Raw genomic sequence first — 26893 nt, 5'->3', positions numbered from 1 at the left:
TTCCAACCCCCCAAAACGCCCCCAAAAAAAGCCCCCAGAAAACCCCAACCCCCAAAAAATCTAAAATAAAACACCTCCCCAAAAAAACCCTCCCCAAAAAACACCCCTAGAAAACAAAAAAAAATCCAAACTCCTCCCAAAAACCAACCCCCCCCCAAAAACCCAAAACCCTCTAAAACCCTTCCCAAAAAACCAAACCCCTAATCCTTCCCAAAGAAACCAAAACCCCCAAAAAACCCCCAAAATCCCCAAAACCCAACCCCCCCAAAAAAACCTGAAACAAACCCAAAACAAATCAACCAAACACAAAAAAAAACAACCCCCCCCAAAAAAATTTTAAAAAAAGGGAAAAAAACCCACAACAAATTAAAAAAATGAAACCCCCCAAAACTAAAGAAAACCCAAACAAACAAACAAAGAAAATCATCCAAAAACAAAGAAACCCCCAAAACCAATCCTCTGATTTTAGAGATATCTGACACTGTGATGTCTTAGCTCAGAGTCCCAAACCAAGGAAATTTGATAAATTAAATTTGATAAATTAAATTTGATAAAAAAACCAACCCAACTGCAATTTAGAGGAGGTGCAAAAACACAAACTGAAAGCACCTCATGAACTCCTGACTTCCTTTGCAGCAAAAGGAGAGCACTTTTTTATTCATTTTATGGCTCTCAGTCAAACCCTGATGAGTCATAAAATTCCAGGTGACTGATTTTGGTTTGAAGTTTCATCTTGCTTGGACTGAAGATGAAAAAAAATCCCCCTCTCCCAAATCCAAGATCCTCTTGCAATTAAACACTTGCCGTGGTTTTACACTGCAAGTTTTTGTCTGGAATTTTTGTGTTTTTTTAATATCCCTGAGGAAAACCAGCTCATGAGGTGGCACAGATTGTAAGGAATGTTCCAGAGAGAACTGTAAAAAGGACAATTAAGGGGTGGAATTATGACACTTGGGTCACCACCTGCTCCCAGCACTGAGGGACGGGATGGTCACAGGAATTATTTCATGCACAGTTTTCAGCAAGGCAGAATAAAAAAGCTCAGAGTTCCTTACGGTTCAGGCTCTACATTGACAACAGGCACATCTCTTCTGAGCAAAAATCTATTTTCAGGCACTGGGGGAATTTCTTCAGGACGTACCACGGGCTTGTCCCTCTTGGTGCTCACGTCCACTCTGTCTGGGAGGTCGCTCTTGTCAGAAAGGCTGCTATGGGCAGAAGCACAGTTAGCTGCCAGCTGGGAAAACACCTCTTTTCCAACAGAATTCCAAGCCAAGCCCACCTGATGAGACAAACCTAAAGATGGTTTAACCACCCAAATGTGTTTGACCACCTAAATGTGTTTAACAACCCCTTTCAGGCTATTATTTTTTCCTATTATTTGCCTGAAGTCTCCCTTTAACACAGCTCTACTTCTAATTTACCATTTGCCATGAAATATTTTTTTAATATAATCAAATATATATCAAAATTCTGTTATCTCCCAGAAGTCTCACTTTAACAAAGGTGTACTGAGCCCCAGACATTTTCACAGGTTGAGATCTCCTCATTTCAATGTTGCTGCAGCTCCTGCCTACAAAGATCTTCAATTCTTTCCTGGAAAACTCTACTCAACCAGCTCAGCTTTAGGGTGTTTTGCTTGTTTAGTTGATGGGTTTAGTTTTTAATAAATTCAAGCATCAAAATCCAAACTTATATAAAAGCATTTTCATATTCACTGCAAGTGAAATCCAAGCCAAGCCCACCTGATACATCAAACCTAAAGATGGTTTAACAACCCAGCTGTGGTTTAACAACCCATTTCAGGCTAAAGGAAGGATGGTCCCTTATTACTGGGAAGAAGGTTCAGTCCCTGCTTTACAGCAAATAATCCTGCTCTTAATTTATAACTTCCCATGAAATATTTTTGAATATTATCAAAAAATGTAAAAATTTATCATTTGCCTAAAGTCTCACTTTAACAGAGCTGCACTTTTAATTTACAGCTTGCCATGAAATACTTTTGAATATAATCAAATAAATACCAAAATTCTGTTATTTGCCTGAAGTCTCCCTTTAACACAGCTGTACTTTCAATTTACAACTTGTCATGAAATATTTTTAAATAGAATCAAATATATATCAAGATCCTATTCTATGCCTGAAGTCTCACTTTAACAAAGCTCCAAATACTCTCCCAAAGTGAGATTTAATCATTTCAATGTTGCTGCAGCTCCTGCCTACAAAGATCATCAATTCTTTCCTGAAAAACTCTACTCAACCAGCTCAGCTCTAGGGTTTTTTGCTTTGGTTGGTTAGCTCAGGTTTATGAAATCAAAATCCAAACTCAAATAAAAGCATTTTCATATTCAGTGCTTGAAAACAAAAGGAGAACCTCTCGGATTCCTCCAAAATTCCGAAGTTTAAGGGATTAGTCACCGTCTTTGGTTTGAGCTTCGCTTGCACCTTGGATCCTCTTTCCTCCTCTCCTCCTTCCTTCGCTTCCTGGACTGTTTGGGTTTAGTTCTTCTTTTCCTCTTTCTCCTCCTGCTCCTCTCGTTTTCAGCTTCGCTGTCAGAAGAGGATTCTGAAGAGCTGGAAGCGCTGGAGGAGGACTCGGAGCCTTCAGAGTCAGAACAGACTTTCTTCTTCTTCTCCAAAGCTTCAAACAGATTATTTTCAATTTACACCGTGTATGTGTGTGTACACAGCATAAACCAGACCATTTTATTTATATATATATATAAAAATACATATATAAATGTTGATTCAGAGGAGCTTTGGGACCTTTTTCACAATGAGTTGCATTAAAGAATCACTATGAAAATACACCTAAATCCATACTGGTACACACAAATAATTTCCACCAAAGACAGAGTACCCAGATAAGCAAAGATCATTTATAGTGGGGAAAAAACAGTTTCTTTAAAAACAATGCACGGGTTGCAAAACAAAGTTAAAGAACAAATTAGTTGCAGCCTGAGTTGTATATTTTTAATTTCTAGAACTGTCATTCTCTTCTTTCTGCATCCTCACACTTTTACACAATCCATGCTCCTGACTTTCTCTACAGGATGTAAATAACATTATACTCAAGGAAAGTCAAAAATTAAGTAGAAAATCACAGCAACTGTCCAAACATATACTTAAGGTAATTTTTTCTCTATGAATACTTATGAAAAGGAAGATTATGTTGACTCCATACACTGCATGTATTAATGCTGCATGATCTCAAAATAAACCTTTGCAAAGGTTTCTTCAGGAGAAGCATGTTTGTGCCTCCCTCTTTCAAACTCAGAAAAATAACTCCTGATTAGGAGTTTGCCACATGAACATCCAACCTGAATTAAGGAGAGTGTGGGAAGCAGGAACCCATTTTTCAAGGGACAAATTTAAGGTCAGAAAACCTTTTTTTTTTTTTTCTTTCCTTCGCTGTTATTTCCTCACCTCCCCCAAGGCTGAAGTTGTAAATGCTTGTAAGAATTGCTTGAGGTCAGAGATTTACCCCAGCGATTTTTAGACGGTGGGATAATTTGTGTGTTCCCTGAGAGGCAGGTGAGGATCCCTCAGGTTTGGGAATTCTGGGCTCACCATCCTTGGCTGATCTGGTGACGAGCACCCCGCAGTCGATGACCCGAACGTCTGCGTAGGGTCGACTCGCAGTGTCAGTTTTGAGGTTTTCTATCTGTTCTATGACTTCAAAGCCAGAAATAACCAGCCCAAAGACAACATGGACGCTGCAGAAAGAAAACATGGAAGGTACAAAAACATTTAGAGATGGTTTGTCCTTATTTTTCCCGTGGATTTCAGGTTTAAGTAACTATTTTTCAACCGATTTCGGCTTTAAAAAGTCGGTGTGAAATAGAAACATTCGGCTCTTAATGCGTTAAAAATGAGATTTTATCTTAAATTACTTTAATTTAAATGCTAAGATTTCATGCAGCATAAGACAGAGATCTCCTCTGCTCCAATCTGAGGGAAATAGTTGATATCAATCCACTCTCTGCTAGGTGGGCAGGGTGGACAGATCATAATCCCTCATCCACCCTTCTCTTTTAGCAATTTTGGGCAACAGCCATCAGGAGTCCCTACATAAACACGACAAAAGGGCAGTTTTCCCAGGAGCAGAACAATTTATAGGTCTCTCCAAGCTCAGAACACCAATAATTCCCCCCCTGGCACTGCAGGCACAGCTCTGATTGAGGAATCCTCCGTTTTGTTCCGTGGTACCACATTTCTCTTTCCTTCTTTCACTTGCCCCATAAATTTTGGGGTTGAAAACACCCCTCGAGGAAAGGGATGGCTGCTCCAAAGATATTCAACTTGACAACTCAACTCACTGATTTATGGGCTGAGGGCAGTTTTTAAAGAAACAATGTTAGGATTTGAGGCAATCCAAGTTTTTTGTCCGGCTTTAGGAAACAAGCTGCAACTTTTTCTGGAACTCCAACTTTTGTTTCCCAGCTGGTTCTATTGTATAATCCTTCCCAGAATTAAGGATTTGTTTGCCCATTGTTGTCTGCTTTCAATGTAACATGTGAAGGCTTAAACCCTTCAAACTTTAGCCACCACTGGAGACACTGGAAAGGATTCTTACCCATCGAGATGAGGAGCAGGTTTTGTTGTTCTGTTTGACAAACAGCAAGATGGGAAGATGGCAAAATAAAAGAAAAGCAGGGATTCAGATGAAGTAAAAGAGGAGAATGACACAGGGGAAAAAAAAAAAAAAAGAGGTGAAGGTAAGACAAAAAAAACAGTGAAAAAATCCAGTTACATACATGGAATTCGACAAATTAAAACTATTAAAGCTACAGATTATACAAACAGGCTTTTTAAAGTTTTTACATAAAATTTGTTTGAGGTTTAACTAACTGTGCATACTCGAAAAAGTTGTACCAAGTATCATTTCATGCATGCAGTAAACAATTGTCAAATATGTCTTTAAATACTCATTAATATAATTCTACAACTTATAGTCACAGAGAAGATACAATTTGGCAACAAATACTGAGTAACTAGTGGAATTTAAATGGTTCTGAGGGTATTAACTTCTTAGATTACAAGGTCACTTTAAAGTCATGTGTTTTAAAAGAGAAGAGTTATGACATGGGAGAGAATTCTCTGCTTCACCTCCCTCCCAACCACTTCCTTCTCCCTCTCCTCTCTCCAGGTACCTGCTCGGCCTCAGGAACACAAAGCACCAGCTCTGCCTTAAATCAGCCACCACTTCAGCTCATGAACTTCCCAAAATCAACAGCAGGACATCGTGTGCCACCCTACAGTTAATTCCAGACTCCCTCCCTATTTTCCAGCTCCTCATGTTCAGCCTGAATGGGAAATCAAGTGCACTTTGTACCGATCTGTTTGACTCTACACTACGATCTGGTGTCTCTATCCTCTCCCAAAACCAAAATAAAGTCACTTTTCCAAGTGAGCCTGACCTCCTGCTGCCCAGGGAACCCTCCTATCCACACAAACATCAGAACCTGCTCAAATACTGGGAGAGAAATAAAGTAGAAGTCAAGACCATCTGCATTTGAAGTTACTTTGATATGAGAAAACACCTTTCCTCTCTCTCTCTCCTCCCAAGAATTACTTTGCTTTGCAAACCTTCTTTAAATGAGTTGCCCTCTCTCAAAATAAAGAATCAACCACAGGTGCTTCCTCTGCATTTCCAGTGGCCCAGATTGGGTAGGATGAAGTCACTTTTTCACTGCTCTAATAAAATGCTGCTTCTTAACCACGGATCTTCCCTGGAGTTTTGAGCTATTAGGTCACCAAACACTGCAGTGCTGGAACACGTCCCACAAGATGGAACTGTGGATCAGGAGTGTTTACACTCCTGATTTGTTTTTAAGCTCCAAATGCCAAGACCTTCCACTTCTGTAATACTAAATAACACAGAAGACTTCTCTGTTTTAACACAGGGGAATAAATGCTATTAAGACACCACTGAATTTGTCAATAGTAGGGGGTGTTTTTGGTGTTCCCTTGCTGATGAAGGGTATTCCTCCAAGGAGAAAAATCCTTGGCAGCTTTTGAATTTCTTTAAGCAAGAGTTAACTGCATTAACAACCTGCTGTTCAGTAAACACTTTGAGTGGGTTTAATTATAAAGCTGATTTAAAGGAGTGAAAAAAAAAAAGTGGGCTCCTTCTATGAAACCAATGGTATGGGAGATTTAGTGTTTGGAATTAGCTGGAAAAGGCAGCAGGTTCAAACACAGGGGCTGTGGAGGCTGTAGCAGCATTTGAGACCAATTAAGGAAAGAATTTACTTTAGACCAGGCCTTACTGAGCAAAGAAAGGGGCAGTTGGTGCCTAAAACCCGTGCAGAGGCTTCTCCCATTTAAGTGGCAATTGGAGAGAGAAGATGGACAGGGTTTCTCTCCTTTCATGGAGTGAAATCCCAAGGAAAAGCCTCATCCCAAGGGAAAACCTTTCAGATGCACGACAAGGAGCTGGGAGACTGAACAACTCGCCACAGCAAGCAGATCCCCAAATTCCTTGCTGTGCTTTTGAATGTTTTCTCACCTCAGTGTTGGGGCTGGAACACGACATTTATTCTGGGAATGAGCCCTTCTTAAAAGAGCATTCCAAAAAGTTTTCTGCATCAGTCCTTGAACCTTCCAACCTCACCAGGAGAAAAACCCACCTCCTGCCTCTGCACCGTGGAAACCTGAAGTCATGGTGAGTCCCTCCCCCAAAATGATCTTTATTAGAACATTTCTACATAAAATTTCTATAACTGAGAACGTTCAACATCTGCTTTATAACACAGACAATTATCCAAGTTATTTACAGCAGGATCAACACCTTTCTTCACTCAGGTTTAAAGGGCTCTAAGACACTGCTGAGGAGAAAAATCATCTTTTTTTTTTGAATAAAAGCACTTTATCACCCACCCTCCCAACCCACCACCACCCAAGAACTTCAGGCCTAACAAAGGGTTCAATGCACATAACAACATGATCAGGAAAACAAGAAAAGATAAGAGCAGAAAGAGAAAGGAAAGGACACAGCCTTAGAGGAATGAGACATTACCTTTGGAGCGCACGATGTAACACTGTTTCTGTAAATTTTACACAAAAATGGCAGAAATAAATTGTAATACATTTCCAGACAAAAAAAACGGCGTCTACGTTTTTAGCAAATACAAGGTTAAAATTCATATTAAAATCAAGTTGTATGCAGAACAAGGATGCCTAAGAGAGGGCTCTAAATTTTCTTGGGGATGCGAGGTGTTTTGAAAACTAAAAAAGTTCTCCTTAAAAAGCGAAAAGGAAACTACAGACCAACCCTGCTTGTCACACTACTGCAAAACCAGTCAGGGAAGAGAATCCTCCCACTGCCCTCTAAATCTCAACCCAGCAATGCCCAACTTCAGGTAGGTGAATACTCAATTTCTGTGGGTTTATTGCAGTTTCTCAGGGGTTTAAATGCTCCACTGAACCCTCTCCTAAGGAGGAATTTCACAGGCACAGCAGAGCTCGGGTTCCCAAGTGAAAGGTGTAAAGTCTGCCAGGGGACAACTTCAGACATTTCCTACTCAGCTGACACCTCCCTTGCTTTGTGAAGCTTGTCCAGAACTAAGAAAAATGGGTGTTTTCTTTTTCACTGACTGCTCCTGTTCAGAGTTCCAGAACAACAAACCCACTGCAGATGGGAAAAAAGCCCAAACAGCTGCCCCAGTGAATACTGAGCTTTAGGTCTGGTCTGATTCTGAGCAGCAGCAATGTTTGAATAATGCATTATCCTCCTCCTGCCCCTCCCCAAAAAACAAACTGCAGGTTATTAATGATGGCTCTGCTCACTCAAGCACTGGAAGGATCTTTTTGTTACTGATTTTGTTCCTTATGACACGTAAAAGCACCCTGGGAAATGTTTTGACATCAACTTTTCATCAGCCAATGGGACCTGGTGGTGTGGAAAGTGCACATGAACCACTATTGCTCAAAAATAATGCAACATCAGCCCCTTTCTTTGACATTTTGGGTGTTTATATGAATAAACTGTTCAATAATTAGCTCAGAGGTATTTCATTCACAGTAAAAAAAAACAAATTACTAACTGTTGATTAGAAAAGTACCTGTTTTGGGACACCAAAAAGACATGCACTGCTCTTAATGAGCTGGTAATATTCAGATAAAATTTGTAAAATCAAAACAAAAGAGTCCTCACAACTTATTTTATCCTTCCTTTAGCAGATCAAAGTGGTTAGTTTGTTTGAATTTAGTAACTAGGCATGGCACCACACATTTAAACATTTTTAAAACAAAAAAAAAAGCTATTTAGTTCTGAACAAGCAAGCAGAGCTTGAGAGACACATTAAAACCAACAACACCCTCAACATGGAAAAAAAAATAAATAAATCTGGCAGCAACAGGAACTAAGGTTCAAGTTTTAAATAGCTTTTGAACACAGAGGCAAGAACTCCAAGCATTTGGGCTGATAAGGAGCACAGTCCAGACTCCTCTCAAAGCTGCAAGAGGGATGAATTTTTGAGCAAGCTACACAGCTGAGTAGCAAGGCAATAAATTAATTATCACACTCCATTTCCCAGTGAAAACAAAACAAAGGGGTTGGTCATTTTGTTTTGCTTCCTGTTGTTTCTTTTTTGTTCACTCTGCACAGGTAATTCTCATTTTTTACTAAGTGTAGCTGGACAGATTTGGGATGACCACGGAGGCAGAGCTGAGCCCAGGTGAGCCCTTGGAGGATCAAGAGTGTCATTCATTTTTTTTTAGTACTTTAGACACTCATTTTCACAAGAGTTTATTTTATTTTATTTATTTTAGTTGTGGCTTTCCTTCCTGGCAGGTTGGGAATTGTCAAATGCATGATGGAGCTGCTGCAGGGAGAGAAGAACCAGAGCAGCTCCAGTGAGAAGCAGAGGATGTGGCTCCAGAGGAACATCCCCCCAGGAAAACAGCCTGGAATGTCCAAGACCAGACCAATTATCCCCCACTGGACTCTAAATCAGGAGCCTAAAGACATCAGCTGTATCTGTGCAATGCTCTGCATGTGCTCCCCTAATAATTAAGATTAATATAATATTATCAGCAGCAATTCAAAGCAGGTATTGGAGACCTAGAAAATGAAAATGATTCTAGAGGGGTTCCTGCCAACCTCTGCCCCACCCTAGGGATTCCATATTGGAATATCCACGTGGAAACAGGACAGGTAAAGATGAACACACCCAGATGGTGTTCAGGACACAGGAAGTTATTCCCAGGAAAGAATCAGAGAGTGGTGATGCTCTCTGGAAACACAAACAGCCAATTTACAGCCTGGTGCCTCACAAGTGTCTTCAACACAAAATCCTTCCTCAGCCAAACATCCTCCTGCCCACCCAACTCCTGCTCTTATTCCAGTAAGGAAAAAAAGAGTGGGGGAAAATCAGTGCACCAGCATTAAACACAGCACTTCTGATAGTGCACAGGCACCCCTGGGACTCCTCATCCTCCCTCTGCACCTTGCCAGTTTGGAGCAGAGCTTGAACTGGAGGGCATTCTTTTCTCCCTGCCCTCCCTGGAGCTTCCCAACAACATTCCCACTGCCTTTTCCATGCCCAGCTCTCTCTATTGTTGCTCAGAAATTCTTCAGGTTCAGTCATGCCAGCGAAATTCCTGCCCAGTCAGAGAAAGCTGAGGGTATTTTAGGGTGGGTCAGATTCCTGTTTACATTCAGATGAGCCTGGAGCTTCTATTTTGGGTCAAACTGACCACTTTAAATCAACTCTGAATGATTTTTAGGCACTGCAGAGTCCTGTTGTGACTGGTTTGTTCATGCAATCTGCCAAAGGGATTTGCTGCCTGATTAATTCCTGCAAGGAGCCGTTATTCCAAATGACACTTTTCCCTGGTAAGCAGGGAGAGCATTCCTGATGAACAAGGAAAACGGTTTTAGTGGGGATTCTTGCCATTATTTCAGCCCTCCTTGGACAAATCTCTAAATGAAAAATCACTTTTTCCACTCCTGCTCTGCTCCACTAGAAGTGCACAATAAGCAGAGCTCTCAACCCTGAGATCTATGAAAATAAAGGTAAAGGTCTAAAGAAGTTGAGAAAGGGATGAGCTACTTCCCTTCCTACAGATCTAAACAATAAAATTAAACACATTCAAACACTAAAAAAATCTAAGGACTGCCTTTCACACACTTTCCAGGTTATGCATTTGAAGAACAAATCTTCTTGATGGTAAACTACAGAGAACCTGAGCATTACTTGGAGTATAAAAAGCACATTTTAATTCCAGCTTAAAGCAAATCACTGAAGGAAGCAAAATATTTGAGTAAAGCAAAGCTGTCAGGATGCACAGCACAACCCCTCAGGGCATCAGACAAATGCCACCAAGCAAGACTAACTGCTTTAATAAACTGCATTTTAAAGTTCAGGCAGGAACTACCCAGAGAAAACCTGCAGCAGTGGTTTCCCACTTGGAATCCTGACTCACTTCCCTGACTCCAGGGCACTCTGGTGCCATTTAAGACATCCCAGGACACCCAGGAAATCTGCCTGGGGCAGGCAGGTCATCAGGACATCCACTTCCATCTCTCCTGGCAGTTGAAAGCAAGGAGGACACCCCAAAACCCTCAAACCAGCTCTGGATTCCTACAGGCAGCTGAGGGGAATCCACTTTCCATGGAGATTACCTGTGTTTAAATCTCTGACTCTGAATTCCCAAACTAACACTTTCTCTTCACACTGATAGCATGAAAAACCAGGGTTTTTTTAAAAGAAATCTGCATCTTTCAAAACATTTCTCTCTTTGGGGAAAGTGCCCTTAAATTCTGTTCATTTTCTTGTCCTGTGTAAGTTATAATTTAGCATCCAACACAAGCTGTGTGGGGACAGACAAAGGTGCTCCAACCTAATCAAACCAGCTGAGTCTACTGAGCCTAAGGGGGGAAAAGATGACCTTGGAATTAAATGCAGGAGAGCAAAGAAACTTTAGAGCCCTCAAATGACAGCTGCTTGACTCGTGTGACATCATTAGGTTTTCATGTGCTGTTCAGATAAGCTTAAAAATGGAAAATCATGGCAAGAGAACCCAAAGGAAGTCACCAGGTGGTGAATAGCGAAGCAATGCCCTCAGAGAGGTTATTTATATATTATATATATATATTTATATTCAGGGTATTATTTATTTAGCCTGTTTTCCATATTAATGAGCACACATATGCATTCAGATTTACATGTAAGGAAGCACAGCACCTGAAATTTCCTTTGAAGGTAACACAAACCAAGTTTTGAAACAATTTTATCCCCGTGGAATGTCTGAACTGTGAAAGACTCTCTCTTCAGGTTCCTGTGCATTTTCCATTTTTAGGACATTTTTTTTTTTTTTTAGGAAGAGGCCTAAAAATGTCTCTTATCTGAACTACAGCAGATCATACTGAAGATCTTTTTCAGGCATAGAAAAATAAAAAGAAAGATTCTTGAGGACAATATCCTCCTTTCCTGCAGGCAGGGAAGCGCCATTCATTCCTCTCCCCCAAGAAAGATGGCAAAGAGAACAAAAAAAAGGTTTTTTTCTAGTTAAGTAACTACTCTAAACTTTGCTTTTGAAAACCCCAGTGTTGTTTCACAAAGTACTTCTCAGCACAAGATCGAAATTATAAAGTTGCTCTATCCAAATACAGAAAGTGCTAAGCATTAACAGGAGGCAATTCCTAACAGGAGGAATAATCACAGGAAAATCAGCAAGCTTAAAAATACTGATAATGAACCTAAAATACAGCTGCTTTAACCAGAAACCCCTCCATTATCAGACCTGAGTATTTACTGAAGGTATAGTCGTGTGTTGTCTACAATTTGAGCAGAATGTGGCTACTGGAATGGAATATTTTTTTTTCTGAAGTAGTGAAGGAAAAATCTGATTATCAGCACATAATTTTACATAGTGTCGGTACTAAAGTATTGGTATAAGCACAAGTGAGCAGAATTATGCAGCAATATATTAAAAAAGGAACAAACACTCAAAAAATTAATAATAAGAATAACGATAAGCAAACAAAAAAAAAAAACCCAATGAACAAAAGCCTTACTCATTCTCCTCCTGAAAAAAACCAAATAAAATAAAATAAAATAAAAAAATAATAAGAAACAAAACAACCTACCCAAAATAAATCATCTTTTAAGGAGCACATGCAGAACCACATAAATCCCCTTTAGATCTCCCCCCACCTTCGCTCCACACCGTAATTTGCAGATAACCCGATAAAGGTTCGGTGCACCCAGAAAACCCAAAGAATTTCCATTCTGCCCACGAAAATCAGCCTTCCAACCCCGAAGGAAGGCCACAACCGGTGAGCACTGCCACCTCCCACCCCTGAGTGGCAGCCCAGAGCAGGTGGATTGACAAGGGCAGGGAGGATTTTCAGCAGTACCATCTTTCTCATGAACGGCGCTTCTCTGCGCAAGCGAAAAGCTCGACTGCGGCATCCCAGCTACTCACATGAAAAATTGGGAACCATTGGTATGTTTCCCTCGGTTTGCCATTGACAAAAGGAACGCTCTGTCATGTTTGAGAATAAAGTTTTCATCTGTTTGAAGAAAAAATATGTTTGTCAGATTTTTTTTTTTGATTTTTTTTTTTCCCCCTGACAAGGTAGGCTGGTTTTTTTTTTGGTTTGTTTCTTAGTTAAACTTATGGATGGCTACGAGGAGAAATTCTGCTGCTGCTGGAGAAATGTGAACAGGGTAGGGAGGGGGAAAAACAAGTTTAAATAAAGTCTCTTCAAAGTTAAGGGTTGAGACAAAGCAGAAAAGTTTCAGATCTAGCACAAACATTTCTAATGGAAATAATTAAAGTCGTCATTAGTGTCTTCAATTCACATTAGAGTCTCACAGATTTGGATTTCAATCCAGGGTTGTTTGGATAAGATCAAGGTTGGCAGATTGACTAACATTCTAAACCAAGATTTAACATACATGATATTGTTATTTATACTCCAGGTGGAAAGATCAGCAGAAAAAGCCATTTATTTCCCTGGTATGGCACTAAAAGAGGCCACCCCTCCATTCAAAACTGGAAGGCTCAAAACATACAAGGAAAGAAAAACCACCTAAATACCTGAATCTAAGGATAAAACCAACTAAGACTAAACTAAACATGCATTTTATATTCCAGTGAATTAAAGAGGAGCTCTGGTTGCACAGCATGATATAAAACCAGATCTTCTGAAGGTCATTTTTCAAAGTAAAAACAGTAATTTGAGTGTACAAAGCTGCAGCTTTTTAGATTATATATCAAAACTCAATCCTGCCTGCTCAGCACTCACCATGTTGAGAAACAAACCCTGAGTGACTTCTTAATTTATGGATCTATTAAAGGCTTCCCTTGACTAAGGATTTGAATATTGCAACATCAAACTAGGTCTCTTTTTTTTTTTTTTAAGAGAAACTTCATGCAGAACCAGGCAGAGCTACTTGCAACACATACAGAACAAATCTATCCAGTGTCTTAATACCACAGCAGCCACCTGTTTTTTTCAGAAATAACTGTCTTTAAACAAATACTTCATAAACTCACCATTTTCCTTCCAAGTGATTTTTAAAAGAGGTAAATTTAATTTATTCACCAATTCTTTGCAAGGAAAACAACTTGTGCAGCTCATAAATAACACTTTAGAAATGAACACTAAGAATACAAACCTTGAGTAGGGGAAGGGGAGGAAAAGGGACATTAAAAAAAAAAAAGAAAAAAAAAAAAGAAGAAATAACTGTTTAGAGCTGGAAAAAGTCATTAACCCTCAGAAAGGTTAGACATAGAACTCTTCATTTCTCCAAGCAACACAGATATCCATCTACAAAGGGGTGTATCAGTTGTCTATATATTTACTAGGGAGGGTACAAGGGAACAGAGTTTGAATTTGTGTTACTGAGCTTGTGTTTCTTACCTTTTCATTTTGCAAAAGACCACATTCTCTATAAACAAAAGAATATGTTGACAGTTTTAGGCAGGAAGATAGGAGTTTATTCATGAATAAAGTTGCCTAACCTCCATGCTGAAAGTCATGTTTAACCAATAATGTTAGCCTTAATTAATTGTCAGTTAAAGTTAAATATTAACAACAAAAAAAATTATCTGAAAGTCATGCATATAAAAAAAAAAAGAATTCTCATGCAACATTAGTTTCATGCAAAAGGTGATCTATGAGTAGACCTGTTTTCATTAAGTAGTTTGGGAATCAAGACTTGTTTATCTCAGAACTGAATAAAGAATCTGCAAAGACATATTTCCTCTTACCTTTGAAATAGCCACCATAAATAGATTCACCTCCTTTTCCATTACCTACACATGAAAAAGCATCAATTAAAACTTTTATTTCATTTATACACAAGCTATATATATATCATACCCCCAGTGTTTTACAAGGCACTTCTACTTTACTCAAAACAGGAATATTCCTTCTCCACAATCATTTGATCAGGCACAAGATTTCAGGACACAGCAAAAAAAAAAAAAGGTTTTGGTAAGGAGAGGGATTTTTGGGAAGGACAACAGGATAAAACATCCTGTTGTACACAGACTGTGGGGAAGGAATCAAAGAAACTCCTGGAAAACCTTCCTTTAGAGACTTTTAAACACTTAAGAGTTTGCTCACTACTTAATTATTAAACTTAATCCAACAGTTTTGTTCCTGTATCTGTTGCCTCTACTGCAGGCACAGAAGTGAAAAAGCACTCTCAGTTTGGATTTGAATGGTTTTAATAAGATAGAAAATGGTAAAAACCCTCCAGCAAGGATTGCACACATCAGCTGATGTGTCCAATGGCACAATAAACCAACACTACACCAGCTGAAATATCTCAGAATTTCAAAAATTCACAAAGGGGTGATCTGGGCTACACTTCCCAGCAAAGGGAATTTGCATTGCAATACTTTCCTTGGCATTTTCTGAGGTTATACACATTATAACCACTTCAACTACAACACTTCTGCTCCATCCAAACCTCCCCAGTTTCCAAAGGGCTGTTTTACCTTCGCTGAAGTCCCCCCCCTGAATCATGAAGTTTTTAACCACACGGTGGAATGTGGTGCCTTTGTAGCAAAGCTTCTTTCCAGTTGTTTTGCCAATTCCTTTTTCACCTGCAGGGGAGGTTAAAACAGAAAGAATCTACAGATTTGTCACTGGACAAATTCCAAGGGTTTTTCCTTCCCAGTGCTCATGGATATGGGAGCCAGCAAAGATCAAAGCTATGAAAGGTAACACAGCCCTACCTGTTGCCTTTTCCCCATCCATTAATAGCAGAAAGGACTGTCAGGTGAAAATTAAGTTGGTCCTTAAAAAAATTCCCTCCCCTTCCAAGGAAGAGTGTGTTAATCCACCCAGGATAATTTATAAGGAACCAAGAGTTCAGGATCAGGATGGGTTAACTGGTTTCTGTGTGAGCTGCAGCTCACAGAGTCCTCTTCAGCCCACTTCCACATCTGGATGTGCCAGATGATTCCCAGGAGAGAAACGTGAGCTCAGCACAGGCTTCAACTCAGCTTCAATGTGATCCACGCTCGGAAAAGTGGGATTGAGCTACTCCAAGCACGTGTCACACCTCCACCAGTCCGTGCACAGGTCAGGCCACCCTTCAGTGGCAGCTGGAGTTCAGGGGTGCTGGTGGGTTTTGAGGCAGGTGGTCCCAGAACCTCGAGTTTCATTAACATTTCTTCCCAAACTCAGAAGGGAAACCACGCTGGGCACGTGGATGGGGAGGTGCAGTAGATTCATGAGGGATTTACACTGGGCCACTCAGGGAACGTCAAGAGACAAGAGCTCCTGGAAGAGGGAGCTGGCAGAACGTGAAAATTAAATAACAGATACATTGTACCACGTGCAACAGCTGAAGTCCCACCCAAAACCACGTGCTCAGGAGATATTTTGTAAGGAGACACGGTAAATAAGCCAATATTCACTTTCATACCACCACTGGTTATGGAAGAGGCATTTGACAGCCAGTCAGAGGACATTTAACCAGTACCTGCCCTCAGAAATGCAGGTCCACTCCTTACCCAGAGCCAATCTTCCCACTTGGCAATCTACTGTTCCACCACCCCAAATTAACTCACAGCTCAAGCATCCCAAATTTCCCATTCCAAACAGCCCATACCTGCCAGGATGAGGGCAAAGAAGAGTTTGTGGCAAAACACTCACTCAGGACACTGCTGTTCACGGTACTTACAGAACCTTCCCTCAAAGAGCACAAGTTCTTTTCCACACCCACAATCCAGGCCTCCTCCTAGCCCGGTTTTATTTTCCACGGGAGTGATGCAAGCACAGCTATTTAGGACAGGGATGGGCACCCCCCCTTTCCTCCCCAAAACATGTCCCTCTTTGCTACAGCACTGGAAATCCCCCATCAATCACTACCAATGTGTGCCCCCCGTTTTGGCCACGTTCCAGCACGTCCCTCGGGCTGTGGATAATCCCCTCGGAGATGGGATCCTGCTCAGCACTTGACCGTGTAATCGAGCTGGGACGTTGAGATGTGAGTTTAGACCACGCTTAGAAGTTTTAATCTCCTTTTTTACCCTCCTTTCCAGCACTGCCAAGGCTTTCCCAGTGAGGGAAAACACAGACCAGTTTGTTCCACTGGTCGGAGCTGCAGCACGGACACTTCTCCATAACAAAGCTCATGGGTCGGGCTTTTCTTTTTTCAGTTTTTAGCCCTAAATATGTTTGATTTTTTTGCTTGAAAAAGACAAAAATCTTTGAGCTCCATCTACCTGTGCCTCTCCTGCCTAAGCAGCTCTTTCCATGAGCTGCAAACCACTTGGAAATGGGATGTGGGGAGGAGTCAGGCAGTGACTGCAAGGGGTAAGCCCTGGGCAGGTGAGCTTTGCCAAGTGACTACAGTGAATTGGGTGCCGAGTGATCTCCATCATACACCATTTACCCCCCCAGATAACCCCATAGCTGTGGTTTATACTTGTATAAACAAATAATAATTGTCAGTCACCCTAAAAATCTGAAATATAAACAAGTTATTTACCTGAGCACAAGCAAAGGAAGTTTTTGCAAGTCTTCGGACAAATGTCTGAGAAGAGCTGAAACATAATTCGACCAACTAGAAAATAGTAATAAAAAAATAAAATTAAGAGTCTTGTAGCTCTTTGGGATAACAGAGAAAGTCTCCATAGACATAAAGCAGACATTTTTTAAAGTATAATTTTCAGAGAAAAAGTTGTTTCATTAAGCAGAATAAGAAAAGGTCTTAAATATGCAAATATTAAAACACGCTGCAAGGAAGAACAATAACAATTGTAAAAAATTACTAAGTAATATCACTTAATTTATTAAAAGTCCTAATGACCCCATTTTGATTTGAACCTGGAAAGCCAAAGTGATTTACTAAAATAGTTTAGCACATCAGATCTGTTTGGAGAAAGATTTACCATAAATACAAGCCCTCAGAGAGCTGCAGGAATTCCCCCCCCAATTACCATGTTTATACAAATGCATTAATAATCACATTTCCACAGTTTTCCCTAGGATCATGACCTAAAAAGTCCAGCTTAGTTCCACACCATGGTAAGGATTACAGAAGCATTGGTATTTTTGGCCTAAAATCCTTTAGTTTAAAAAAAAACAAACCAAAACAAAGAGATGAACCAAACAGGAAAGATGAAAGGCAGGCAGCACTAATTGCCAGATACTGTGAACTAAATATTACTTTCTCTTTTTATGTTATCTACCTTCCAAAACTATTAAAATACTGCTGGAAAATTATTTATTATAAAGAAAAGTATTTTAAAACTGATTCATATTTTCTATTTTATTTTCCAAGATACTGAGATGCAGAGTCCTAAAAAAAAAAAAAAACCACCAAAAAAACAAACTGAAAAAACAAAACACACCCCAAAAAACCCCCAAACCATTCCCAAATATATGAAATCTTTGGAAAATACATAATTAGCAAGGAAAAAGTTGTGAAACAAAACCTTAAAAGCCACACAGCTGGCCAGCACTACAAGCAGACCAGTAACAATCTGTCAATGAGCACTACACTCTAGTGGTGCACCTTGGTAAGACTTGCAGGATCATTTTAAAAAGTGACTACTCCAGGAATAACTTCTATTTTCTTCCCTTCAAAGAAAAAAAAGAAAACCCAACCTGAAGTTGAAATGTATTTCATTTAATGCCGATAAAATATTGAGAAGCTCACAAGAAACTGCATTCAATTTGAAGGCTTTGGCCAAATATGCACAATTATAACGAGGTGAATTGTTGGCTCACAAAGGAAGGACTGAAATAACACCTGAATTTTGTACTCTTAGGTAAAAATTCCAGCTGCTGCAATGTCTGTGTCTCATTAAGTGCAGTTAACAATGTTCTCTAAGCATTTTCCAGCAGGAAAATCTAAAGGAAACGAGCAGGGAGAGCATCCAAAGAATGAAGAAATGGGGAATATTCAGGGATCTCACATCAAAGAGCAGCTCTGCAGCTACCACTGTGAAAAGGAAGTTATTTGGAGGTGAAGAAACCATGACAAGCTGTGAGGATTGAAGATGGCATACAATGAGCACAAGGGAGGAGACACTTCAGCAGAAGAGTTACCCATTTCCCTCAGAGCCAGGAATGCAGGAGAACAGAAGTCCCATTCCCATTCTTCTGCTGGAAAAGTGCTGAACTGAACCAACTGCTTTGGAAAGCCACAGATCTCAGAGAATTATGGAATTGAATCCCAGAGTGGTTTGGGTTGGAAGGGATCTTAAAGATCACCTTGTTCCACCCCCTGCCATGGGCAGGGACACCTTCCACTAGCCCAGGTTGTTCCAAGCCCTGTCCAACCCGGCCTTGGACACTTCCAGAGATCCAGGGGCAGCCACAGCTTCTCTGGGCAACCTGTGCCAGGGCCTGCCCACCCTCCCAGCCAGGAATTCCTTCCCAATATCCCATCTAACCCTGCCCTCCTTCAGCTTAAAGCCATTCCCTGTGTCCTGTCCCTCCATGCCTTGTCCCCAGTCCCTCTCCAGATCTCCTGGAGCTCCTTTAGGCCCTGCAAGGGGCTCTCAGGTCTCCCTGGAGCCTTCTCTTCTCCAGGTGAACCCCCCCAGCTCTCCCAGCCTGGCTCCAGAGGAGAAGATCCCTCCTGCATTCACTGTGTGAAATAACACACGATGCTTTCCAGGGAAGAAGTTGCCACTATCCCCATTCTCCTCCGAGAAGAGAAATACAGCCCAGCTGCTGATTCCAAGGTGCCAGCTGCTGATTCCAAGGTGCCAGCTGCTGATTCCAAGGTGCCAGCTGCCAAAGAACTGGGAGGTGTCAGTGCCTGCAGGCTCCACGAGAGACTTTTAGCCTTAGGCATAAATTGTAGAAGGATTCTGCTTGCAAGTCCTACTTATAATCCCATCATATTTAGCACCTTAAGCAGCAGACACCACTTCTTTTCTTTCTGATGGAGGAACATTCCTTTAAGTTCTTGAAGATGACAAGGCAGAAGATGGAAAAAGGCATTCACAAGTAAGGTATTAAGATTTGAACAGTGTCTTTCACTGTTGCTTTGGCAATAACAAGGTGCTCATGGAATCGTGGAATGATTTGGGCTGGATCCTTAAGGATCATCCATTTCCATGGGCAGGGACACCTTCCATCAGACCAGGTTGCTCAGAGCCCCATCCAGCCTGGCACACACATTTCCAGCATCCAGAGGTTACAGATCTCTTCCACAAATCCTGAAGTGCTGCTCACCCAGTTCTATCCAACAACACAAAACGCTGCTGGCTCCTCATCCACCAGCAGCCACACGCTGTGCATCCATCTGCTGGGTTACTGCCTGTGTTTTACTCCAATTCCAGGAATGCCATTATCACTGCAAGGTTGTATTTTCCCCTGACAAACAGGCAATTAAATGTGTCAGGAAAGATCAAACCCATTTTCACACCTTGGTCAAAGATGCAGGAAATAACAGCTGTTAATAAAAAGATTAATGAAAATATGCATGGTTAGACCTCATGAAAAAAAATCTCATTTTAAACTTGGGGTGAGGTATATGCAGAGTCAACACAGATTTTAAAAAAAAGAGCATTTGAGATGCTACTTATTTCCTCAGATTTAGACACTTCTTCTCTGAAATGATCCCTCAGTCTAACAGAGAAAATTTCCAATGCTTGCTTCAGCTTCATTTCCCTGATGCAAAGATTAAGTTATCTGATCAGGGAAGGAGCTCTCCAGGATTAACCATAATATTTGAACAGGAAATGAAAACAAACAAATAATAAAAAAAACCTGCTAAAAAGAGCCAGTCAAGCAGGCAAAGGCTGCTCACAAACCTACCCGGACACTGTACCTGTTATTTGGGAAACAATACTTTCATGAAGTATTATTTTCTGCCAGGCTTTTATTTTTTAAAAGTTTTTGATAGAAATTAGAGTGATGAAAGATGTACATTACTAGTAATTATAAATGCAGCACTTGCTGTTTGTAAAGTCTGAGATGTTTTGAAGTTGGATTTCATAAAGTGCTATCTGAGGCTAATGAGCTGCACCAATTAGAGAAACCAGAAGGCAAAATGACCAGAAATAATCCTATTTCAGGACGCTACTTTCAAATTGAAAGAGGAAAATCTTTTTTTTCTAAATTTTGTTTTTGAACTCCTAAACAAATTTTCCCGCTGAGGAAGAACCAGTATTGACTCAAATTAAGTGGTCAAAATTCAGGGTAGGAATATCCATGCTATATTAAAATAAAGGCTCCTGTTAGCAAAGTTTATTAGAATAATCATTGATTTCAAATGTTTATTGTTTCAAATGGTAATCCTCCAATTAAGCTGCTTAACTTTTCCAGAAGGACCCTGGGAGCCAAACATACATTGTTTTCTAAGTTATTTTCCATGCCATGTGAAATGTTTTGCTTTATTATATTTAGAGCACACAGGTATCAATTTCTGATACACACTCCCCTAATAAACCTATTTATTCAAAATTACACCTACTGGGTTTGATCTCTTTCTCAATTTCTTAATGTAAAACCAGGGGAAGAGGCACTTTTCCCAGGATCTGAGCAGGAATATCCTGCTGAAGGAGAAAGCAGGGATTACAACCACGAAGCCAGCGATGCACAGACAGACCAGGAAGGCTGCCAAGGGCCCAAAGGCTCAGACAGATTTGCATTCAAGTTTAAGTAACAGCTCACTAAAAGGACTGTATTTGAATTTTATTACTTTATTTATCCCTAAATTTGTGAACACTAAGGCCCATAAATCTAAAAGCATTGCTTTAAAGTAGAAATGTGGCTACAGTGTAAGAAAATAAAAGCTTACTGGGGAAAAGAACGGATTTCATTTAAAATATGAGTCGCAGGAAGGGATGTCCCAGTTCCCCCAAGCAGAGGATCTGCAGTGTGACACATTAACACTTTGTTAACACTTCCTCACCCCTTTGCAAGGAAAACCTCCACAAATGTCTTTCCCCAGCTCCCTCCTAATCCCAATCTTCCACAAACACTGCCTGGAGCTCCCTTCATTCCACTCTTCCCCGCTCTCCACAAAACCCAACATCTTTCAGTGCTGCACACAAAAAGGGATGTGGAAGTGAGAGGCTGCTCTTCTTCTCCTGGCACAAGAGGATGCTCAATTGGTCTTCCAGTTACTCATCCAACTTGTTCCAGCCCTCAAGGTGAGTCTCCGGAGCATTTCATCCTGCACTGGTAACAACAATCCTACAGGATGACTGGATTACAGTTTTTATTAAACTAATTCCCTCCAATCTTATATCTTATCTCCCTTGGCAGGGGCTCCCCACACAGGATCCCCCTCGGCTCCTTCTGTACCAGACACAACTGAATTGCAAATCAGCTCGTGGACACTCGAAGTGCTGATCTATTTTCTGCCAAAATACAACTGTCTCCCTTCAAAGGGCTCTCAGTTAATGGGAAGCCAGTTGAGAACAGTTTCTGTCTTTGGGAAAGGCAGCAAAACCTCCTAAGGCATCCTCGGGTTACTACTGGAGGCACAAAGCACTTTACAGCAGGGTTTGTCTCACATAAATTCATAGCAGCTGAAATCCCAAAATACACCAAACTTCAGGCAAAAGGGACTAGAAAGAGAAAAGTGAGGAAAGAACAGATTGACTGATGAGGGAAGGGACACACCAGGAAAGGAAGAAACTGAAGTGGAAAAGCGAGTAAGGGGTCAAACAATAACAAGAGACAGGAGAAAAAAAAGAAACGAAAAAAATTCTTCTGTGAATAAAAACGAAACAAAGCAATAATTAGTAAATATAACATACTTTCTGATGGATAAAGTCAGGCAGGGATGGGGTGAGGAAGGGAGATGTGGGAAAAAGTTCTTGGATGGCCACATGAACTGCTAGAGCAGCATCTGTGACATCCTAGTGGGACATCTGTTCCAATTATCACAGTACCTGCAAGACTGGAGCTTCACACAGATTTTTGCCTCACACAGGAAAGACAGAATTATTTAAATAGGCATCTGCTGCCATCCCCAAATTCTTGGAATGCTGTAAGCACTTTAATCCTATGTGCACGCTGCAAGCAGCCAAATCCATTGGTGAGGGGCCCAAAAGAAGGGAGAGGTGCTGCCTGTGCCAGGATCAAAATAAATGTTTACTCCTGATTTATTCCCCGTTTGCTCTTTAAAAAAAATTACAAGCCACAATGTGCATTCAGAAAAAAAAAAAAGCTTAACAGGCAACTTCCTATAAGCAGCCTAAATTTAGACTCAAAAAAACACTAAGCCCACAAAGTTTGCCCCACTCTAAGAGGCACACACAAGCTGGCACCAAGTTTTATTCCAAGATTCTGCGGCTAAAATTAAAATATGGACACAAAAGCTGTAAAAAAAAAAAAAAAAGCTGCTGAAAGCACAAGCAAAGTGACATCATTCATGGCTGCATTTTCTAAGGGATCTAATTAGTGTGAAATTAATGTTACTTTTAATTGCTACAGGTAATCTGACAAGCACTGGGAAAGCAAAGCCTGGGAGGGGGGCACGATTTTGGACTCCAAGTGTTAAAACGACACAGGTTGGTGTTCTGCAGGCAAAGAGGTGCCTCCAGTGCTGCAAGAGGCACATCCTCTCATCCCTGCATTTTGTGGAGATGTTAGTTCAGCTTTTCGGTGCAGACAGGGTGGGGGCAATGCCCTATTTCTCTGCTAACAGCAAAATGCAGGGCTCTTCTGCTCCCCTAGATCTGTCTGCCAGCATCTAATAAAAGTGAACAAGGATAAGGGCTTGTTTATTGTAAAGTCCAAGCAGTAGAATGTTAATCTGGAAATCTGCTGGCAGTTTAGAAGTTAAATTTAATACCTCAGCAGTGTCAGCAGGAGAGCACAGCTCTCAGAGTTAGTGCTTGGTGTCATCTGGAAGCACTGATTTACCACTCGATTCAGCTTTTGAAGGTCATCTCCCAGCTAAGGGAGCAACGTTAAAGCTTTTTAAATATATCCTTAAATCCCGAGGCACAGTTGCACAGTGAATTAATAAACAGGCGCCAGAACAAAGCAGGATGACGAGATTATGCACAAGTCCCAACCATCAGCATCTTACAAATTGGCACATTTTGCTGCAAAAGATACCAGTCATTAGTCAGGTGCAATAAACCCAGCAGGGCCCCGAGTCTGGGACTCAGCTGGGAGATTCCTGTTACTTTGAAGAGAAAATAAAGGCAGACAGCCCCAGAAGCGAGCCAGAGCCCTGGGTCTGCTCCAGGTAAGCCAGGCTCTGCACCACCAGGAACACAAACGCTGCAATTCCTTCCTGACACCGCTATCAGTCATCAGTCCCGGACAGACCTGGGGGATAGCAAAGTAATCCACTTTCACTCGCCAGGCACAGCCCGGGGCTGAGGAGGGGGACGAGGCAACAAGAGCGATTATGAAACGGGAGCAGCAAGCTGAGCATAAAGAGGAGAGGAAACTGAGCAGGGAGAGATCCCTCAGATGGAGAGCTGGAATACAAAAAAAAAAAACCACCTTCAAAAAATTCAAAGCAAATGAGATGAAGAATTCATTGTCCTGGCTATAAATCAGCGACATCAAACTACCATCCCTAACTGGAAACCTACACAATCTACAACATTTTCAGTCGTCTCATTCCATGGTAAATTCGAATTTAAAGCAACAGAACATTTTAAAACTCCACTTACATCAACACTTTTCAATACAGCTATGCAGAAAACACACTGTTAATCAAAATAACTCAAGCAGGAGCTACAATAGCAACAGATTTATAGATATGCCCTATCAGGTCTCTGAAGTCAGAACAGAATCAATCTCTCTTTTGAAACTGCGGTGCAAATAAAAAGCTAAATGGGTTTCAGTTACATTTGAATGCAGACGAAATTTGGAGTCTCAGAGATGATACAACCTCTTAATTCAAAGGCTTTCAGAGAAACATTAAAGCGGAAAATGAAAGCGAAAGCATAAATGAAGCCATCCCATACATTCATTTCTCCGAGAGACAAGTAGTAGCAACATAAAGCACCGAGTTGTGTGTGAGACAACTAATACGTACTGATAAATACACGTTCATAGAAGACAATCTGTAAGAAAATCTGTACAACCATTTTCACAGAGACGGGAAATCACCAGAGGGAACCAAGCAGCTATTCCAGGATTAAAACTCACAGTCTACCACTCATGGGAATTACACTTCCCATAGGGAAAATACAAGTTAAGGGATGGATTTATTTTATTTCAGTGTTTTGTTTTTTCCAAACAGGCCGCCTGGTGAGATACCTTATGACTGAATGGTCAGCTCTTTTTGTACATTCAAAAGACTCATTTTGAGCAGGAGGAGGAAAGATTTAGCCCTGATGACCTCTTGAAGTCCCTTCCCAATTTTAATTACTGTATGATTAAAAATACTTATAGGAGTAAATCTCCAGCCTCCTCACAGCTTGCCCCAATTTCCCACAGTTTATAGAGCTGGCATAACAAAGGTATAATAGAAAAGGTGTAACACATCACCAGCCAGCTTTTTACCTTCAGAAACAGCGTTCATGAGCCTCTCCAAACCTTTAAATTCACGTGTGCAAATAAAAATCGAACCCAGGAGAGAGCCAGGAGCATCCAGCACCGCAGAAAACACCCGAAGTTATTAAAAAGTAACTCAGAAATAACACATCCACGGCCAAACTCGCTGCTAGCGGCTTGGGCCCGTCACCACGGGGGAAAACGCGGTGAAAAAGCCCCCAGAGCGCAGCCCTTACCTGGCTCCCTGTTGATCTCGATCTCGAAGAAGCACTGGGGCCGGTCCTGCACCCCCATGGCCGCCCCTCGGCCTCGCCACCTGGACACAAAGCACAGAAGGAGCCCCCGAGGTCCCTCCCCCCGTCCCTCCCTCCTTCCCTCCTCACCCAGGGCTTCAACTACAGCGGGGCGGCCCTCCCGCCCCTCGCCCCCGCCCCAGCCCCGACCCTCCGCCGGCGGCGGAGAGAGAGATTCGCCCTGAGGGGATTCGGTTCCTCCCCGCCGGGCTCAGCGCCGCCGGCGCGGCCCATCCCCTCCTCCCATCCCATGCCATGCCATGCCATCCCGCTCCCCTCCCGGCCCTTCCCGTCCCTCCCTTTCTCCAGGGTTTTTACCTGGCGGCTCCGGCGCTTTGTCCCCTCACGGCGCCCCCCACTTCAGCCCCCGCTGTCCCCGCCCCGCCGCCAGGCGGCGCCGCCGCCGCCGCCGGCCGCCATTACCCGCCGGGGCTCAATGGCCGCGCCGGGCGCCGCCTCCTGCCCCGCCTCTCCCGCCCTCTGCGTGAGGGGAAGGCGGCGCCGCGAGGGGACGAGGGAGACACCTCCCCCGTCATGTTTAAAAAGATGACTGTTTTAAAAAAAATAATGATTAAAATAAATCCAACTTTTAACTCGTGCTCTCCCGGGATGGATGGGGGAGGGGGGGTACGGGCGACAGCGCCATGAGGGGGTGAGGGCTCCGCTCCCTCCATGGCGTGACCAACCTCCCCTGGTGCCCTGCCGCGTTTAAAACGGTGAATGCTTAAAAAAAAAAAAAAATAATTAAAATAAATCCAGCTCTTAACGCGCGCTTTCTCCCTATGGGAAGTGTAATTGCCCATAAGTGGTGGGCTGTGATTTTTAAATCCTGGAAATAGCTGCTTGATTCCCTCTGGTGTTTTCTCCTCAGAAATGGGAGCGCAGATTTGCTTACCCATCTCTCTGGACCCGGCTCGGGGAGGGGGAAGAGGGGGCTTTACAGAATAAGTAGCATGAATAAATAGCAGAATAAATAACCCTTAGAGACCAAATAACGTTTACAGAATAAATAATCCCCACAGGGGGATGTTCCCCCTCACCATCGTGCCCGGGCAGGGCTGTGGAGCTGAGCGACCTCCCCCCTCGGCTCCTTCACCCCTTTAATTCGAGAAGCCTGAGACGATTCCCTGTGAAGGGAAAATATTTTTGCCAGCACAAAAAAAAAAAATTCCTCAGAAGATTATGTATGGAAAAACGTTCTCTGCAATGTGTTCATCATCACACGGGGCTGCCCCGGTTCTCCCTCGGGATGAGGACGTGGGATCATCCTGCTCCTTTGCTCAGCCTCAGCCCTGGCACATCTTAGGAACCCCTAAAAAATGAAACCCAAGACATTCTAATGATTGCGGCAGGCCATAGGTTATTTATTCCGAGTTTGGGATGTTCCCAGAGTGGGAAGGTGGTAACTAGAAATTTAAGCGTCAAACTGTTGAAGAGTGTTAAACCTGTAAATCCTCAGCCTAGCACATCCTTCTGGCCAACTTGCTTCACACTGAAGATGTCCAGCAGCTTAAAAGAGCTTTTCATGTAGCCCAACAGTTTAATTTATATAAATACTCCTGTAACAGTACCTTTATTAATTCCGGAAAGAAGTTTTGCCTGTTTCTAAACAGTGAGAGGGCACTTAGTGCTCACCACCCGAGAAGCAAAACGTTTCCAAATGCTTTCCAAAAGTACAAACCAGAAC

At 41.8% G+C, this 26893-nt stretch overlaps 1 protein-coding gene across 9 annotated transcripts in view; it reads right to left on the bottom strand.

Annotated features, from left to right (window-relative positions):
* NKTR (natural killer cell triggering receptor) overlaps window positions 1-25562 on the bottom strand; it is a 39147-nt gene extending 13585 nt beyond the window's left edge. Inside the window, exons 1-10 of one of the 9 annotated variants that reach the window (XM_050309529.1) lie at window positions 25525-25562; window positions 25150-25229; window positions 16968-17042; window positions 14965-15072; window positions 14230-14274; window positions 12436-12523; window positions 4577-4606; window positions 3571-3716; window positions 2419-2641; window positions 1056-1208 (exon numbers count right to left, since the gene is read on the bottom strand). In XM_050309529.1, coding sequence (XP_050165486.1) covers window positions 1056-1208; window positions 2419-2641; window positions 3571-3716; window positions 4577-4606; window positions 12436-12523; window positions 14230-14274; window positions 14965-15072; window positions 16968-17042; window positions 25150-25207 — 926 coding nt within the window. In that variant the 5' untranslated portion in view covers window positions 25208-25229; window positions 25525-25562. Of the gene's footprint in view, window positions 1-1055; window positions 1209-2418; window positions 2642-3570; window positions 3717-4576; window positions 4607-12435; window positions 14275-14964; window positions 15073-16967; window positions 17043-25149; window positions 25230-25524 lie in introns of those variants that run through there. The other 8 variants (XM_050309540.1, XM_050309510.1, XM_050309520.1 and 5 more) reach the window with 8 other exon arrangements.
* Between the last annotated feature and the right edge of the window lie 1331 nt (window positions 25563-26893).

This window comes from Myiozetetes cayanensis, unplaced genomic scaffold, assembly GCF_022539395.1.
Source record: "Myiozetetes cayanensis isolate MyiCay16 unplaced genomic scaffold, myiCay2020 scf1, whole genome shotgun sequence".
Classification (NCBI taxonomy): Eukaryota; Metazoa; Chordata; class Aves; order Passeriformes; family Tyrannidae; genus Myiozetetes; species Myiozetetes cayanensis.
Note: the sequence above shows the minus strand (reverse complement) of the source record. Positions and strands in the feature narration are given on the sequence as shown.